The sequence below is a fragment of the Oxyura jamaicensis genome (assembly GCF_011077185.1).
Source record: "Oxyura jamaicensis isolate SHBP4307 breed ruddy duck chromosome 17 unlocalized genomic scaffold, BPBGC_Ojam_1.0 oxy17_random_OJ68980, whole genome shotgun sequence".
Taxonomy (NCBI): domain Eukaryota; kingdom Metazoa; phylum Chordata; class Aves; order Anseriformes; family Anatidae; genus Oxyura; species Oxyura jamaicensis.
Genome location: NW_023304454.1, coordinates 1 through 17,212, shown reverse-complemented (window position 1 = coordinate 17,212; position 17,212 = coordinate 1). Strand labels below are relative to the sequence as shown.

General features: G+C 65.4%; 2 protein-coding genes across 3 annotated transcripts; one reads left to right on the top strand and one right to left on the bottom strand.

The window, feature by feature from the left end:
- The first annotated feature begins 8 nt into the window (after positions 1-8).
- On the top strand, positions 9-1,791 carry RPL35 (ribosomal protein L35). The gene is made up of 4 exons (XM_035312540.1): positions 9-99; positions 346-482; positions 805-886; positions 1,571-1,791. Exons 1-4 carry the CDS (start codon positions 97-99, stop codon positions 1,718-1,720), a joined length of 372 nt encoding a protein of 123 aa, XP_035168431.1. The 5' UTR covers positions 9-96; the 3' UTR covers positions 1,721-1,791.
- Positions 1,792-9,599: 7,808 nt separating this feature from the next.
- Positions 9,600-17,206, bottom strand: OLFML2A (olfactomedin like 2A). Of its 2 annotated transcripts, none has more exons than XM_035312539.1 (8): positions 17,131-17,206; positions 12,719-12,982; positions 12,427-12,534; positions 12,083-12,268; positions 11,716-11,974; positions 11,414-11,635; positions 11,084-11,269; positions 9,600-10,886 (listed from the first exon to the last, which is right to left on the bottom strand). In XM_035312539.1, the coding sequence occupies exons 1-8, from the start codon at positions 17,194-17,196 to the stop codon at positions 10,285-10,287; spliced, it is 1,893 nt and encodes a 630-aa protein (XP_035168430.1). In that variant the 5' UTR covers positions 17,197-17,206; the 3' UTR covers positions 9,600-10,284. The 2 variants fall into 2 exon arrangements, with proteins under 2 accessions (XP_035168430.1, XP_035168429.1); XM_035312538.1 differs by lacking the exon at positions 17,131-17,206 and adding an exon at positions 15,477-16,184 and having other exon boundaries at positions 12,719-13,091.
- Between the last annotated feature and the right edge of the window lie 6 nt (positions 17,207-17,212).

Here is a 17,212-nt window from a genome sequence, read left to right as displayed (position 1 = left end):
CGCCACCGCCCATTGGTAGGCGCCGGGCCGCGGCTCCTCCCCCCCGCCCCGCGCCGCTTCCGGCCCTTCCGCCCGAGCCGCGCCGCCGCCGCCATCATGGTGAGCGCCCCGCGCCGCCATCCGCCGCCATCCGCGCGGACACCGGGACACCGAGCCGCGGACCGGCGGCCCCGTGCTCTGCGGGCCCGGCCCGGCCTCGCTGGGGGGGGGGGGGGAAGAAGGGGTTGGGGGCGGATGGGCCGGGGGGCGGCGGGCGGCAGGGTGCCTGGGGGGTGCCGGGGGGGTGCCGGGGGGGTGCCGGGCTGCCCCCCTGACGCGCCGTGACCGGCTGTCTGCCGCCCGCAGGCCAAGATCAAGGCCCGGGACCTGCGGGGGAAGAAGAAGGAGGAGCTGCTGAAGCAGCTGGACGACCTCAAGGTGGAGCTGTCCCAGCTGCGCGTGGCCAAGGTGACGGGCGGGGCCGCCTCCAAGCTCTCCAAGATGTAAGCGGGGCCCGGACGGACCGGGAGGGGCTGGGGGCGCGGGGCCGAGCACGGGCACCGGCAGGGACCGGCAGGGACCGGCCGCCCCCTGCTGCCCGCCCCGGAGGGCGGAGGGAGCGTGTGGGCTCGGTGCGTGGCGCTCTGCTCCGAGGCGTTGCGGGGAGGCCTGCTGGGTGGTGCTGTGCTGCAACACACACCGCAAAGCAAGCTGTGGTTGTTGAATATCTGTCATTTGTTTTCCGTGGAATACTGGCTGTTTAAAACTGTGGTGTTTGTCCCTTGGTATGTTTTGAGACATCCTCTTCTTTTTTTCCATCTGCAGCCGTGTGGTGCGCAAATCTATTGCTAGAGTCTTAACTGTGATCAATCAGACTCAGAAGGAGAACTTGAGAAAGTTTTACAAAGTAAGTCCAAACTCCCTATGCAGTGACTTTTTGTTATTCTCAAACATGCTAAGATTTTTGAAGCATTCTAACTATAGATTCTTACTTGTAAAGTTCAAAACTTAAGGGAAAAAATGTTAATGTATGTGTAGTTTAAAGTTCTCTAGTCATGGTTCATTTTAAAATACTGTTAAGAGACTAACCAGGATTCTGTACGCTCAGTGTATGTTTTGCCAGGAGAGTTTTCTGGGCAGCACCCTTTCTCTGGAAGTCTAGTATATTTTCCAGAAGGTGTGGTTCCCAGAAATGCAGATACTCTGCTTGCTGAATCTTAATTAAGTTGCAGGTGAGTGAGCAATTCTCTTGCTCAGCACGTTCCTGTAGTTCTGATAGGGGTTTGGATTGGTTAGAATGGGAGAAGAAGAAAATTTCAAAAGGTCTTGGGAAATTGGGACCCATAAGATCAATTACTTACCTCTAACCTGAGTGAAGGTTAGTAGAGCTGGTACAAAAGTTGGTATCAACTTCTGCATCCCAGCGGAGGGAAATTCTGTAAGCTTCTAGAGTGTAATGATAGTTCTGGTGCAAAGAAGCTTAAAGTACTGCTGCTAATGTTTCTGTAGGTAACTCAGCTCTTTGTGAGCTCATGCATCGATCTTTGCATGCGGTCTTTTAAACTCAACTGTTGTATGTTTTCAAAAATAGGGCAAAAAGTACAAGCCTCTGGATCTGCGGCCGAAGAAGACTCGTGCCATGCGACGCAGGTTAAACAAGCATGAAGAAAATCTGAAGACCAAAAAACAGCAGCGAAAAGAACGTTTGTACCCTGTCCGGAAATACGCCATCAAGGCATAAAACTGCAGTGTACTGAAAGTTCTTAATTATATTGGCTGGGTATGTCTCATTAAATAGAACTTGGTTTAGAAGGTGTTAGTGGTGTTCTTTTGAGTAGCAGTTAGATAAAGATGTCTTCATCTTCAGGGAGAGAAATCAGAGGATCCACAGAAAACTTGTTTGAACTTTCATCGGCAATGAATGTGCTAATACAACTTGCAGCTTACAATTGTCTTTTCTCTATGAAGAGCAGGTAAATGAGCACAGATCTGTGGAGCTGGCACAGAACCCGTTCAATGATTTATTTTTCTGTCCTCGCCCAAGTTCTTTGGAACCCTAAGTTGTGATTCTAAAGGCCTTTTTTGGTTCTGGTGTAGTGAGGAGTTGCACAGAGCCATCCAAGTGTTACTGATGTGGTAGTGATGGTTTGTGTTAGTATAGCTAATGTGTTCCAACATGAGAAATTCTCTACCCATCAGGGAGTCCTTACACACAATTGGATCCAGATTCTGTTCAGGGAAAAGATGGTAATTCTGCTCATTGAACTCAGCGTACATCCAAAGGGTTTTTAAGCCTCAAGCAAGTTGTAACGAGAGAGAGCTCATTACGTGTGGTAAAGTGAATTTCCCATATACTGACATACTATGAGGGATAGCTTTACAATGATGCTAATGTTGGCTGTGTGGTGGCTTCATAAAGGGCCTAGTGTGGACCTGAACACGATGCACTTGGCAGTGCAGGAGGCGCAGCCTGACAGCTCTGGCCCAGGCCCTGCAAGGAGCCAGGCTGCTGAAGCACGCTGTAAGGTTGGAGTGCTGAGCTGTGGCTTCTGCAGGCTGATATGTTACAGAAAGACGTGCAGCATTACAAAATGCTTGCTGTTACCGAATACCCTGCAGCGGCCAGCAGTAGCCTGTTTGGGATAAGCACGAGCCTTTTACCCAGCACACGTGGCCCTCCAGAAGAAAAACAAGCAGAGCACTGCGAGGATGCAGATCTGCACGCTTCTGTCCCAGGAGCCCGATGCAGTTGGGTTACAGATCGTTAACATGCTGCTTACCATTCAGTAAAGAAAGGGGAAAAAAGGGGGGAGGGGGGGGGCGGGAAGCTTAAATACCAGGCACTGAGAACCTAAGCTGAAGCCACAGGTTTGGACAGCGTTGTCATGCCCAGAGAAGACTCAACGTGTTGGCCAAGTTGAACAGATAAAATGAATCGTGGCTCGCAGCTGACACCTGAACATCCTAAAGCCGAAACAGAATTTGTTGCTGCTGTGCCGCAGTTCTGCTAGGTGCGTTTCCAAACAGAATAGTTCAGGTCAGAAGGTACCTGTGGAGGTCTCTAGTGCAACTGTGCTGAGAGCAAGGCCATCTTTGCAGTTAAATGCTCGGCTTGCCTCAGCTCTGCCCTCTGAGCTCCACTCAGTGCAGCAATCAGGCTGAGGAGCACACTGTTTCTGCATTCTTAGACAGGTGGTGGTGGATCAGACTGCTGTACGGGGTGGGATTCTCGTGCTGTGCTTTCCCGTCGAGAGGGGGAGTAAGTGGCCTGTTAGATACTTGGCTGTGAAGCCCACAGTGCAAGGCAAAGGGATTGCCACACTGCTGCAGGAGTTAATATGGGACAGCACTGTAAGTTTTTGCACAATCTGCACCAGGTGTTTAGGAAGAGGTAAGTGGATTTCTGCCACTGCATTAAATCCTGGGGCTGAATTGCTCCATCTGCCTGTAGCAGGGTGCAAAACATGCGAGCCTTGCCCTTCCATCAGACTCTCCCTGTGCTGTTCTAGAAGTCATCCTGTGGACAAACAACTCTTCAGAAATACTGGGAGTAACGTACTTCTCTGAAGGGATGCAGGAGTGACGGGCTGCAGGTAGAGAATTGCACGCTACTGCTGTCAGAGCAGAAAGGTTGCTGGTGCCTGCCCTTTGTGCCATGCTTTGCAGGGCCATCAGCAGTCTGTGCTGCTTCCCACTTGGCTGAGCGTCCCAGGGAAGTGCTGGGTTGTCGCGGCCCGACAGCAGCCGCTGGCTGCGGGGGCTGAAGCCGCCTCCGTGCTCCTGCAGCAGCCTGAAGGCAGGTGGCGGTAGCGGGGTTTGGCTCCCGCTGGCAGCCGCAGCGCGCACCTGCTGCCTGCACCCGGCCGGGGCGAGGCTGATGCTGGGGGTGCTGAGCTGGCTCGGTTCTGGGGGGCGGGGGGGGCTCGGGGGACCCCTACCGGACCCCTCCGTGCCAGCAGCAGTCGCTGCTCCAGCCCCGAAGCTCCCCTGGGCTCCTGTAGGCAGCAGGGGATGTGGGGATGCAGCAGGACGCATTGGGCCGTGACCACAACCCTCGTGTCCTCAGCTGCGCCTGCTGCCCCCCGCGTGCCACCAGGGAGCCGTGTGAGCAGCGATGCCATCGTCACACCCGGCCTGGTGGGCAGAGCCGTGTCCCACCAGCCCTGTCCCACCAGCCCCCTGTCCTGCCAGCCCCACGGGCAGCCCAGGTCGGCCCAGGGCAGCCGCCTGCTCGCTGCCCTGAATGCTGGTTTTGTTGGCCGGGCAGGGGGAGGCCTTGTCCCTGCGCCGCCCCCGGCCCTGCTGCTCCCGTGAATGCAGGCAGTGTCTGCTCGCAGGCGCTGCGCCGCGGGGCCCCCTCCTGCTGTCCTGGTGGCTCCCGGACAAAGGTGGCACTGGGGCTCCCAGACCCGGGGGTGCTGCGTGCCGGGGCCCTCTGACTCCCTGCCAGCCCGGGCTGTGCACCCGATGAAGGGAGCCTCTGTGCGAGGCCGGGCAGAGCCCAGCCGGGGGAGCAGCGTGGGCGGCCCTCCTCCCCCCATGCCATGCCATGGGGTGCCGTCCAGGAGGGAGCCTCTGTAGGGTGCAGGGTCCCCGCAGCACCCCGAGCAGCAGGAGCCCCTCCTGCAGCGGGCAGGGAGGAGAGGCAGCGGCACGGGCACCGCGCTACATGGGCACCAGCCGGTCACTGCCAGGGTGCGCAGCAGGGGGGTGCAGACCCGGCCGGGCTGCGAGCAGGCAGCGTGCACGCTGGGCCGAGGCAGCAGCGCACGTGGGAGAACAGTAGCAAACCCCAACATCTGGAAAAGTTTTGCATCCTGCATTATTTCTTTAGTTCTGGCCCATGTTTGCTGAGATTCTCTTTGGCGGGGACTGCAGAGCGCAGGCTGGCCAAGAGGAGCTCCCCGGGAGCATGACACCGACGGAGGGGTGGAGGCTGCCCTGGGGCTCGCAGCGTGGCTGAGGGTCTGAGTGCATGCTGTGACCCCTCTGCACATCCCCCTGGTCCTGGGGGGGCTGCTGCTGCCCAAGCAGGTGACGGGGCTGTGCCAGGAGTGGGTGCTTTGTCCCGGCATCACCTCTGGTCCCATCCAGCCCTTAGGGCACCCCGAGGGGGCTGCCATGCCCAGCTGCCTCGCCAGGGCGGTTTGGAGCAGCAGCGGTGAGCCTGGGAACGGATTTGTGTTTCCACTTGCGAGTGAGTCAGCCCCGGCACCGCCAAGGCCCGCAGCTCCCTCCCTTCCCTCCGGCCGCTGCCGCCTGTCGCTGCCCAGCCCTGCCCCGTGGCGTTCGGGGTCAGCAGGGCTCGGCCCCACAGCCCTGCATCGCCCACGGCTCTGCAGGTCCTGCACTGGGGCCTGCGGAGGCACCGACATCTTCCCACCAGAGTCCCAGTGCAGGGGCCCGATGGGGTCAGGGCACACAGAGGGGCACGGGCAGGGGCTCAGCCTCCTGTCTCTGGGTGTCCTGGGGGCCACTAGGCTCTGCTGAGCTGCTGCCAGCATGCATGGCAGCCTCACGGGCACAGCTCTCTGCCGAGCCCCGGCCCTGCAGCCCCGGTGTGCCAGCAGGGACCGGCAGCTCCCCGTCCCCCAGCCCCACCACGCGGCTCCCGGCCCCCAGGCCTGGGGACAGCGGCTGTGCTGGGCGTGAGGCCGTGCTCCCTGCTGAGCTGTGCTGCTTCCTGCGGTGACTTAGTCACAGCCTCGTCTTTTGCTGGCCCTGGGGACCACCAGCTCAGTTTTAGGAACAACCATGCCTGATAGGGCACATAGAAGGGGGGGCAGTGGGGCCCAGGGAAAACTGGTGGGGATGAGGGGATGCCCCATGCCCTGTGCTCTGCCCCTTCTGCCCCCTCCTGTCCTGCAGCGTCTGTGCTGTGTGCCCTCGGTGCCTGCCCAAGCCCAGAAAGGGGGACATCAAGCGATGCCAGAGGGCCCCTGTCCTGGGATCAGTTCATGCCTTGGCTTCCCCCCCTCTGTGCCATTTCTGGCAGCCCCGCACAGCCCCTGCGTGCTGGGGAGGTGTGTGGGGGCCGGCAGCGCCTGCTGCTCGCCCGGCCAGCCTTGTTTGGGTTGGTCGATATTCGCATCCTGAGCCTCCTGCTGCACTGCCAGATGCGGCTCCATCACGGTTACAAGAGAAACAGCTCCTGCTGCGAGCACAGCCCCGCAGAGGGGGGGCACCGGAGCAGGCCTGGTGCTGGGCGGCGGGGTGCTTTGGGGGGAGTCCCCCCCTTCCCGCCAGCCGCGGGTGCAGCGAGCCGGTGGCTGCCAGGCAGCTCGCAGCGGGGATGTGCCCCTTGCAGGCGAGGCGCAGCGGGAATGCCTCCTGTGCTGCTGGCTGCGCCCAGGCCCTCACGTAGCAGGGACAGCGTGGAGAGCAGGGTCAGGGAGGGCGATAAAAATAGCCCGATGTGACACTCGGTATGGCTGGCTCTGGCTTTGAATTATGTTTGCAATGTGGGCACAGCACCAGGACACACTTCCATCTGCTGCCGGACACGCGTTGCTCCATTCCCTGGGTCAACAGCTCTGGCCAGATATAAGAAGCGAGGGAAGGGCCCCGTTCCCCAGCTCGGATTCCCTGAGCACCGCCGGGCACGCGACCCTCAGCTGTCCGTGGCCAGGGCAGGTGGGTGATGCCCAGCGCAGGGCCATGCAGGGCGCGCAGCCCCGCGTGCTCCAGTCCCCTCGGGGCCACCCGCAGGCAGATGTGGCCCCGTCCTGGTGCCCTGTGGCGGGCAGGAGGTGCGCTTGGTGCGGCAGCAGCTCCCAGCACGGCAGGTCCGGGCAGGCTCCAGCCCTCCGGCAGCCACGCGGCAGCCAGGGCTGGCTGCGGCCGAGCCATGCCTGGAGCAGAGCCCGTGCCTTGCTCAGCTCCCCGCACCATGTCCTCGCCCCGTCCTGCTCTGCCCTCCGTGCTGGGCTGCTCCCCACCATGGGGCTGGGACCCTGGGGGATGCCTGCAGCCCCGGGCAGCTCTGTGCTGAGCAGGGCCCCAGCCTGATTAGCTGGGCCAGCAGGGAGGCAGAGCTACCGCAAACACACAGAGCCGGGTGGGTAACTGAGAAGGAAGCAGAGGGGGTCGGGGGGAGGTGGGCCTTTATTGCCTCACCGCCTGCCCTGCCAGAGGGACCCGCGGGGGGCAGCCCCCAGGACCTGCTGACCACAGCGGGTGTTTGCGGAAGGGGGCACGCGGTGCCCGTCCACCCGCCCCCCCTGGCCTCGGCCGCCCTTCCCCAGGTGCCGCGTTATCGCCACCAACACCGGGCCTCGGGCGCTGCCACCCCGCTGCGTCCCCATCTCAAGCTTCATTTGCTGCTTGCTGCTGCATGGAGGGATTTTTAATCTCTTAATCACGTTACGAGCAGAGGTGGTGCTGGGCACGCACAGGAGGAATGTCTGGAAGTCAGTGGCGTCTGGCGCGGCAGGGACCCGGCCTGTCCCCAGCCACGTGTCCCCACCATGTCCTGCGCAGGGACCTCTGTCCTGCCCCGCCTGGTGGGGCACCAGCAGCAGCAGGACGAGCACAAGCTGGCACTGTGCAGCCCGTGGGCTGGCGGGGCTGTGGTCCCCACACGCACAAGCAGCCCGGCCCCATGGCAGTGGCCCAGGAGGTTTCACGTGTCCCCGAGCCGCGTGTCCCCGAGCCACATGTCCCAGCTGCGTGGGCAGCACCCGGGCAGGCGCCATGGAGCAGCTCCATGGCCACGGCTGGGGGGGAGTCCCCGGCACACAATAGCGGAGAAAGGCATCGGGGTGACATCGGGGTGACTTTAGGCTGAGAAAAATCATGCAGCGGTGGGGGGCCGGGGAAGCCCGAAGAACCCAGCATAATGACTCCTCCGGGAGACAAAAGCCCCTTTGTTTTTGCTCGCTGCTGGTGTTTTGTCAGGCAGGAGCCAGGGCAGGGCTGCTGTGGCGCTGAACCGGGGGTCCAGGATGCTTCCACAGCCCCCGCGGCCAGTGCAGGGCCCAGCAGTGCCGGGCACCGGGAAAGCCCTGGGGACGCCGTGCGCTGTGGTCAGCGTCACCCAGCCAGCTGCGTGTCCCCCAGGGCTGCGCTGAGCTGTCCTGGCCATGGGTGCTGCGGGCTGGGGCCACAGGGCCTGGGGAAATGCCACAGCCATCGGGGGAAGGACTTATCTCGTGAAATGTCTGTCATTTGGGTGTAATTAAAGTTTCTCGTTATCGTGGTGTTAATGGCAGCCAGGGTGTGCTCACAGAGGGGCGCCTTTGCAGGAGGCCCCACAGCTGCAATTAGGCAACGCTGCCCTCCAGCCACGCGGTTTTAATTAACCTCGCCCTGGGACCCCCCACTCCCTTCCCCTTCGGGCCCCTCTCTCGTCATACCCTCTGCTTCCCGGGCAGCCGTGGCTGCGGCCCCGGGCACAGGGCACAGGCAGCGCTGCCGGGGGCACGGGGGGCGCAGGGACAGGCCCCGGGGTGCTTCGCTGCAGGTGCCTGCGGGTCCCCGTGGCACTGGGTGCGGGCGGCTGCCCCCGAGGCATGGCTGGGGCCGTGCTTTGTTCCTGGTGTTTTCGTTCCCAGAGGGAATCGAGGGACGCCCCTAACCCCCAGCCCATCGCTGGACCTGCACAGCAAGGCAGCGCAAGGCAGAGCGGCAGCCCCCGCAGAAGAACAACAAAGCCCTGGAATTAGAGATGTGCTGGGAGTTTACTTTACCGCAAAAAAATGTCAGAAATCCGTATTGTTTAGACAGGGATTTGCTGGGGATCGTTAGATAAAAGCCTGGCAGAGACCCAGCCAGGGGAAAAAAGTCAGCCAGCTCCTTTCCCCTGACGGGGGGCTGGCGGATGAGCAAGGGATGTGCTGCACCGCACCACGCCGTAGCACCAGCGGGGCACCGGGGCAGGTCCGGGTGGGGCTGGGGCTGGGGCTGAGCCGGCGAAGGGCATCCCGCAGCCCCAGGGCAGTGCCGGGCTGCCTGTGCGTGGTGCCCGCCTTGGGCGTTTCCAGCAGGAAGCATCATTTCGGCCATGCCCAGGATGTGTGCTCCGCTGGGGGGGCTGCTCTCACCCCCTGGCCCCTCGGGGGCCCCCTGGCAGCTCCATGGCTGCAGAATTTCACAGCAGGGCCGGGGCAGCTGCTGCCGCCCATGCCCACGCTCAGCTGCTCTCGCCTCTCTGTGTCCAGGTTACAGTGAGACCAGATTTCCTGGCAGCCGGTCCCAGCTCCCAGATGTTCCTCCTCAGGCCTGGAAACAGCAAATTCCTCTTTTTTCCCCAGGACTGAGCCAGGCCGTGCTCCTGGCCCTGCTCTTGGTCCTGGCCTGCCTCCTGCACCACCAGGCAGGGGCCCGCGGGACGCAGCCGTGGCCACGCCGGGTGCCACAGGCGGGTGCCGACCCCTCGGTGCCCACCCCAGGGCCCCACGGGGCCAGGCTGGGGCAGGCTGAGCCCCTGTGCCACGGGGTGGGCACGAGCAGCATCGCAGCACGGTGCCCTCCCCGGGCACAGCCAGCGTGTGCAGGGGGAAGCCCCCACGCATGCAAGCAGCCCCACTGCGCCTGGCCGTGGGATGGGCGCACCCCGAGCGGGACCACGAGCACCCACAGCTCCCCATCCCGGCCTCAGGAGAAACGACGGAGGCACACGATCTGGTTTTACATGTTACTTTTTAATACTGTTCACTTCTAAAATGACAGAAACCAAGCCAAGCAATCCTGGGCCCTCACCCTGCCGTGGGGGGAGTGCAGGAGGGCTGCGCACCCCCTCCCTGCCCGGTGCTGGGCGCAGGCAGGGCGCACCCCAGCGCTGCACACAGGCTGCTCCGTGCCAGCGCACGCCTCCCACGAATGCGTTTAAATAACGAGCTAATGAATTGCAAAAGCATAGGCATCTTATTTGCATCTTCTAAAATAGCAATCAGCGGCTGTTCCTGCCGGCGAGGCAGCGCCCGAGCTGCACCCACCCTGCAGGACAAGGTCCTGGGGGTGCTAAGGGCACCAACGACTGCAGCGGGCACGGGGCCAAGCCGCGCACAGCGCCTCGGGGTGGGAGAGGTGCCGGGCTGCACCGAGCCCTGCCGCAGCCCCGGGGCCTCCAGCAGACAGTGCCGGCCGAGCCGCCAGGGGTGGCACCCAGCCCCGCAGCCCCGGCAGCCACCTCGTCGTGGGGGTGTCCCCGGGGTGATCCCCGCACCACAGGGCCCTGACAGCCCGGCCCTGCCCGTGGCTGCTGGCTGGGAGAGCCCCGGGGGGAGCAGGGCTCTTCCTGCGGCCCCGGCCCAGCTCGGGTGCCGGTGCCAGGCTGCTGCTGGGTGCCCGGACCCGGCCGGGTACTCAGACCACGAAGTGGAGCCTGTAGGTCATCTGATGGCCGTTGTCCCAGGCGTAGAGCACTTTCTCTTTGGGGTTGTAGTCGACCTGCGTGGTGAAGGCATACTCGTTGAGGAAAGGCAGCCGGAGGTCCGCCTCTGTGTTCGTGTGGGTGTCGAAGGCGTAGGAGATCTGCCCTTCCTTCTGGTTGTAGGTGTCCACGGCGTACAGGATGCCGCAGATGATGAAGCAGTTCCCGTAGGCATTGCGCTTCAGCCCCGTTTTCCAGGTGGTCTCCCTGCGCACCGACAGGTCCCCAGGGTCGAGGCGGCTCAGGACGATCACCTCCTGCTGCGAGTAGTCGTAGTCCACGGAGGGGTAGATGACCCAGAGCCCGCTCTCATCCACTGCGAAGTCGATGTCCGAGTGCCCCCTCCACTTCCAGGGCGTCGTGTCCTCGTACACCACGTCGTGAAGCAGCGCCCAGCCGGCCACGTAACGCTCCTTCAGGTCGTACTTGATGATGTTCTTGGTGAAGGCACGGTTGTAGTAGAAGGCGCCCCGGTACACCACGTGCCCTGTGCCGATCCAGTTGTAGGGCAGCTTGTAGAGGTTGCTCCAGCGTCCTGCGGGTGGGCGGGAGGTGTTGAGGGCTCCGGGTGGCCCCGTCCCCTCGCACCCTGTGCTCCCCGGTGCCGGGCAGGACGCCAGGCACAGGGAACCAGGGGCAGGTCCCCGTCCGCTCTCCACGCAGGGAGGCAGCGCCCAGGGCCTGGCACAGCGCCCGGCAGGAAGCAAGGCCCCCCTCCGCCACCGGCCTCACCCTGCTTGAAGTTGTCCAGGCTCCTGAACTCCACCAGGCTGTTGCCGTAGTAGTAGTTGGTGACGTAGATGCGGTCATCCTTGGCCACTGGGTCCTTCATCCAGGCCCCCTCGTTGCGCCCATAGCTGTGGTGCTCCGTGGGGGGCTCCACCGACCTGATGGTGCCTTCACACTCCACCTCCTTCACTGCGGGGGGGAGGAGGAGGAGGAGGAGGAAGAGCAGGAGGAAGGCTCAGTCCTTGCAGGGCCAGGAGCTGGGACACCAGCCCACAGGAGCCAGGACGGGTGCCGTGGGTGCCCCCTCCCCACAGCCCGGCCGTGCTCACTCACCTCTGTTGGGCGCTTCGGGGCCACTGGTGCTGTCAGCCCCGTCCCCGGGGGGGCTGCGGGCGGCGGTGCGGGGGGCCAGGGCGGTGCTGGGTGCAGCCGTGGTGCTGGGCACGGTGGTGTCTGCCCGTGCACCGGGATGGGACGGGGTGCTCTCAGCTGGGGGGGGCGTGGGGCCCCTCTCCTCCTGCCGCTCAGGCACAGCCGCCCCCCTGGCGGTGCTCTCTGTGGGGACACGGGGGGGGTTTGGTGTGCCGGCAGTGACAGCCCCTGGCCCCCGCCCCCCAGAACAGCCCTGCACTCACCGCGGCTGCCGGCCGCCCCCTGTGCCTCCTCCGCCTGCCCGGCCTTGTAGTAGGTGATGCCCCGGACCACGGTCTGCTGGTGTGCGGGCGGCTTGGGCTTGGCCGTGGGCTGCGACCCGCCTCGCTTCGCGTTTTCCTTCTTGGGCTTCTCGGGCTTGAGCGGCTTCTCCTTGGGCGCTCGTGCAGCCGCCCTGTCCGCCAGCGCCTTGCGGGGACTGGGGAACTGCGCGGCCTCCTTCCCGCGGCCGCCCGCCGTGTCCTGGGGGAGCCCCGGTCAGACCCCGCCGCAGTCCCGGGAGCTGCAGGCACCCCAGGGCAGCTCGGCTCTGCAGCACCACGGGGGCAGCCCGGCGGGGGGGTTGGGTACCTGAGCCTTGCTGTCAGGGACCGCCGCAGCGTCCTTCTGCAGCAGCTGGTAGCCCAGGTTGGAGATCTCCTTCTTGATGCTGATCATGATGTCGGAGTAGTTCTCGTAGCGTCTCATCTGGTCGGTGAGGTGCAGCACGCTCTCCTTCATGAAGTCGTTCTCCCTGCTCAGGTTGGTCTTGATGGTCTGGAGGGAGGAGAGGATGAGGGGAGCAGCCCTGCTGGGGGGAGCCCACAGCACCCCCAAAAGTCCCAAGCGCCCAGATGGGGCCAGGCCACACGTCGAGGGTGCTGCCGGGCTGGCCGTCGGCATGCGGTGGGGAGGGTGCCCCGGAGCTCACTCACCTCCTCCAGGGTGTTCATCTGGGCGACCACCTTGCTGATGTAGGAGTGCACCTTCATCAGGTCCATGCTGTACAGCGTCCCCTCCAGCAGGTCCACCATGGACTGCAGCTGCAGAGGGAGAGCCGGGCTGGGGCAGGGGCCAGGGGGCAGCGCCCCATGGGGTGCCCCACGTGTCCCCTTCCCCGCTTGCGGCTGCAGCGTGGGAACCGCACCGCTGCCCCCCCAGGGGCCTGCCGCTGCGTGGGGCGGGGGGCCCTGACCCACACCCTGGTCCCACCAGGCCCGCGGGTACCTTGAAGAGCTCGGGCGCCTGCTTCTTCAGCTTCTCCATCTTCCACTCGTTCTCGCAGGGGTTGAGCGAGGAGGGCGGCGCGGTGCAGGAGCACTTGCAGTCGGCCCCCGAGCTCACCGTCTCCACCGTGTAGAAGTCCTCCACCCGCGCGCTGCCGGCCCTGACGCGGCTGCAGGCGTCCTTGCTGAGCGGCCGCAGGATGCACTTGCAGCGGCAGTCGGAGCCCTCGGAGGTCATCCGCACCTGGTCCGCCTCACCCAGCGCCTGCGGGGGACGCGGTGCTGGGGGTCCCGCGGGGCCACCAGCCACCACCGAGCCTCCCACCCGCTGCAGCCCCAAGCTCTGCTGGGACTCCCCCTCCCCAGGGGCTCCTCTCTCCACCCAGCTGGTGGTGACGGAGACAAAACCTGAGCAGCTTCTCACCCCCACGGCCACCAGAACCTCTCGTGCCCTAGGGACGCGGGGCCGGTTCCAGCCACCATTTCCCAGCTGCTGCAGGACCTGGGTGAGCAGCGCTGATGGCGAGAGGAGCCAGCAGCGCTTCCATCCTTGCGTGCCTGCAGCTTGGCCGGGGGGGCACGGAGCTTGCACACCCTGGCCCCACACAGGGACGATTGTTCGTGATGAGACACAGCCACCTCGGGGTGAGCTCAGCCCCTCCAGACGGGGACGGCTCCCGCGATGGCCTCAGGCCCAGTCAAGGACTCCCTTGTTTCCACACATGGCCCTGACTCACGCAAGAGCCCGGGGTGCTTTTCGGCTGTTTTTTCCAGATAAGGAACTGCTTTCTCCCCAGCTGTTCTTGGGAACAAAGCCCTCAGTGCTGCAGGCTTGGAGGGCCGGGTGGGCACAGCCACGTGTCCCCCAGCACCCACCGTCGTGCCCAGAGGCGGCTGCACCGTGGCCCGAGGCCGCTCCTGCTCCCCGCAGCCGCTGCGCAGCCCGGTGGCAGGGGCACCGCTGTCCGGTGGCGGGCAGCTGCCAGCCCGTCCCGTGCTCCTCGCCCTGCTGCCGGTGCTGCCTGTGCTCCGATCAGCTGGGAGCCGCAGCCCAGCAGCTGCTGCAGAGGCTTCTCCAGCCCGGGGCAGCGGCTGGCAGCAGTGACGCCAGCAGAGCAGCGAGGGCTGCTTGTTCCCTCTCACACCCATCTGTGTGAAAACCCATGTCCCAGCCTGGCTTTGGCCAAGCTGCTGAGTTGGAAAAAGCAGCTTGTCTGTGCTCCAGGCTGCCTTCCCGGCCGGCCGGGTACATCTTCCCCTGGAGATCTGGGGCAGCGGGAGGCCGGAGCAAGCCAGGGTCCTCTCGTGGGGGCTTGTCCTGGGAAAACGCCCCCAGAGCCTGGGGGTAACAGGAAAGGAGAGCACCCGTGGTCACGGCCACACTGGTTGCTGCTGGCTGGCACCTGCCCGTTTGTGGACGTGCCCTTGGTCACGTCCCAGGACAGCGGTGGGGACGCGGGGGCTTGGCTCCCCAGCAGCCAGCGGGGTCACAGCCTGGGGACAGGGGACGCCCCGTGGCTCCTGGCGGCCCCTCCGAGGGCAGCCAGCTGCGGCCACAGGGAACCTCCCCCTGCCCACCAGATTTCCCTGCCGCCAGCCACACCTTGCACACACAATCCCTGGCATTTTTGTGCCAGTGCCCTAACGAGCCCCTTGATTAATGAGGAAATGCAGAGCTCGAGCGCTGCTGGGAGGCTCCAAGAAGAGAAGCCCCGGGTGATGGGTGGCGGCTGGGGCTGGGCTCCTGCGGCTGGGACAAGCATCACGCGTGGGCACCGGCAGTGCCGGCGTCAGCCCCGTGCAGCCAGAAGCCCGGCGGTGAGCTCAGCCCGTCCCGCAGCCTCGGGGGCAGCGCAGGGGTCCCCACCTTGCTGGGTCTGCGGGAGCCCTGGGGAGCTGGGGACAGGTCCTGGCGGGGACCGTCCTGCTTCTGGGGACCGTCCTGCTCAGTGCCCCATGAGGCTGGGAGCGCCGGGGGCGGGGGGCTCCGCAGCCAGGGGCCAGCCTGAGTCCCCCTGGGAAACCAAACGGTGGCCGGGCTGGGAGCTGAGATTAACTCTCGCTGTCCCTTCCTCCACCCCCGAGCACAACGCGGCGTGGGAAAGGGCAAAGGCTCCGCCGGCACCGACCCTGTCCGCGGGGCTGGCGGTGGCCCAGGACCGGCAACCGGGGAGCTGCGTTCCCTCGGTCACTGCGCTCCCAGCTGGGCTCCAGTGCCAGCGGCTCCCCCAGCCCCGGGAGCTGGGGGCTTCCCTTCCCAAAGCTGCGGCGAAGCCTCCCTGCGTTTTGCATTTCAAAAAAACCCCTCTCCCTTTTCATAGGGAAACGAGGGTCTCACCAGCTGGGAGGAAAACACCAGGCTGCTGGGGAGAGCTGTAAATTTAACAGGATCTCATAAATCTCTCGGCAGGGTGCCGCGGGCAGCGGTGGCAGAGGGCTGGCGGGGACGTGGACGGGGATGGGCAGGGCGGCGCGGGGAGCGGGATCCTCCCGGGGAAACGCCGTGTCCCCAAGCTCCCGCGCTCAGCCCTGGCTCCCTCCGACCTCCCCGTGGCAATGCGGGCGCTTGTGCAAACGGGCAGGAAGGTTCGGAGCCCAGCTGCCAGCCTCGTCCCTCCGCACCCAGGGGGCTGCGCGAGGTCCCTGCGTGCACGTGTCCCCATGGCAGCCCCGCGAGGGCTGTGCCGAGGGTGCTGGGGCTGGGAGGGCAGCGCTGCTGCCCACCAGCACCCCACGACCACCCCCCAGCGCAGCCCGACGGCCGAGCCCTGGGAATCACGCTGTGGTCCTGCCCGCGCCAGCACCTTCCGCGCGGCACGGCTCCAGCTCCTCGTGCCGGAGGCTCGTTCCCGTGGGAGCAGGCGGCGGCGGGCGGTGCATTCCCTCCCATCGCACTTGGCAGCGCTGCTCCAGGGAGGATCGGCCTCGCGCGGCGGCCAGCGTCGCACTTAGGTGGGGCGTGCGGGCCGGGGCCATGCGCAGCGAGCCCGCCCGTAGCTGCTGCGGGTTGTTTACACTGCACGGGGCACGGGGGGCTGAGCAAAGCAAGGCTCCCCCGCGGCACCAAGAGGCAGCGACCCCTAAACCCGCGGACCGAGGGATCTCCTGCCCGGGTTTCAGCAGCAGCCCCTGCTCGGGGCAGCCGGCCCGCAGTCCCTTTATCTCGCAGGGGTCGGCAGCAGCGAGAGCCGCTCGCCCCGGGCTGAGGGCTAGAGCGGGCGCTGGGGCTGCAGCGAGCCCGGCGGTGCACGCACCTCCGCGCAGCAGCCAGGGCACCGCGCCTGCCTGCACCCGGGCGGTAACATTAAACCCCGCTCAGCCTTTTAAATGGCTTCCTTAAACAGGAACCATATGTTCTATTTATACACAAAAGGCAATAAACAAGGAAGTCTTAAAAAAAAGGTCCCCGCGCAGCCTGCTCTGCGAAGGTCACTGCCTCCGAGCATCGCCCGCGGCACTGAACCTGCACAGCCCTGCCAGGCCCCGTGCTCAGCGCCCAGCCCCGCGCACTGGGGGCACAGGGGCACGAGGCGGCTCCTGCCGCAGGCCGGGGGACCCCCACCCGGCGGCTCCCCCAGAGGCGTTCTGGGGGCGGCCGCAGCCCCGGGGCCGGGCTGCCTGCTGGTGTCCGGCAGGCGAGAGCATCCCCGCGCCGCGCCGAGTGTTTCCTCGCGCCCAGCTCGACAAGCTGGGTGACGTTCCCAGCGCCGCTTCGCTTCTGCGACCTCTTGCAAAAGTGTTCATGCGAGCACTGAATTTGTGCCAGCGTTTGGAGGAGGAAGGGCCTTTGACAGTGAGCCCGGCCGCTTCTGAGCCGGCCTTAGCTTTCTGCCCGAGGACCTGTCCCGTCCCGCACGGAGAGTGCTCATCGGGAAGCTCGCTGCTGTGCCGCGCTCCTCGCGTGCAGCGGCTGGAAGGCGTCCGTGCCAGGGCAGGGCAGCCTCGGCACCCTCCTCCTCCTCCTCCTCCTCGCCACACGCCACGTGCCGCAGCAAACGGAGACGCCGCCGGGGCCGTGAGCGAGTGCCCGCCGGCGGGGCCCCGCGGGCGGCCGAGAGCCGAGCCCTGCGCTCAAGCCCGGGGGGCACCGCGGGGAGCTCCGCCCGCGGGTCCCGGAGCTGGGCGTTGCGCACCGGCTGCCCGGGCACGTCCCGGCTCTGCACCGCCCTTCCTGCCCCGGGGACGCTCCGGGCACGGGCCGCTCCGGGCCCTGCTCCGTCCCGGGACCACTCCCGCTGCGGGGCTCCGGTTCCGCCGCCCCTCTCCGCCCGCTCCCCGCGGCCGCCACCGCGCTCCCGGCCGCGCCTGGCGGGGGCCGCCCCCGGGGCTCGCTCCGCGCACCTGACCGCAGCGCCCCGCTCGCCCCCCGGTGTCCGCCCGGGGGGTCCCGTCCCGGTCCCGGCCGGTGCTTACCGTGGTGCCGCCGCGCGCCGCGGCCAGCGCCGGGAGCAGCAGCGCCGGGAGCAGCAGCGCCCGCATGGCGAGAGCGGCGCCG

Coding starts and splice junctions, on each gene's coding strand:
- RPL35 (XM_035312540.1), top strand. Junction 483..804: donor GCCTCCAAGCTCTCCAAGAT/GTAAGCGGGGCC, acceptor TTCCATCTGCAG/CCGTGTGGTGCGCAAATCTA. Junction 887..1,570: donor ACTTGAGAAAGTTTTACAAA/GTAAGTCCAAAC, acceptor TTTCAAAAATAG/GGCAAAAAGTACAAGCCTCT.
- OLFML2A (XM_035312538.1), bottom strand. CDS start 15,607: ATGGGAGGGAATGCACCGCCCGCCGCCGCCTGCTCCCACGGGAACGAG. Junction 11,636..11,715: donor GGGGGCGGCCGGCAGCCGCG/GTGAGTGCAGGG, acceptor GTGTCCCCACAG/AGAGCACCGCCAGGGGGGCG. Junction 10,887..11,083: donor CCTGGACAACTTCAAGCAGG/GTGAGGCCGGTG, acceptor GCCCACCCGCAG/GACGCTGGAGCAACCTCTAC.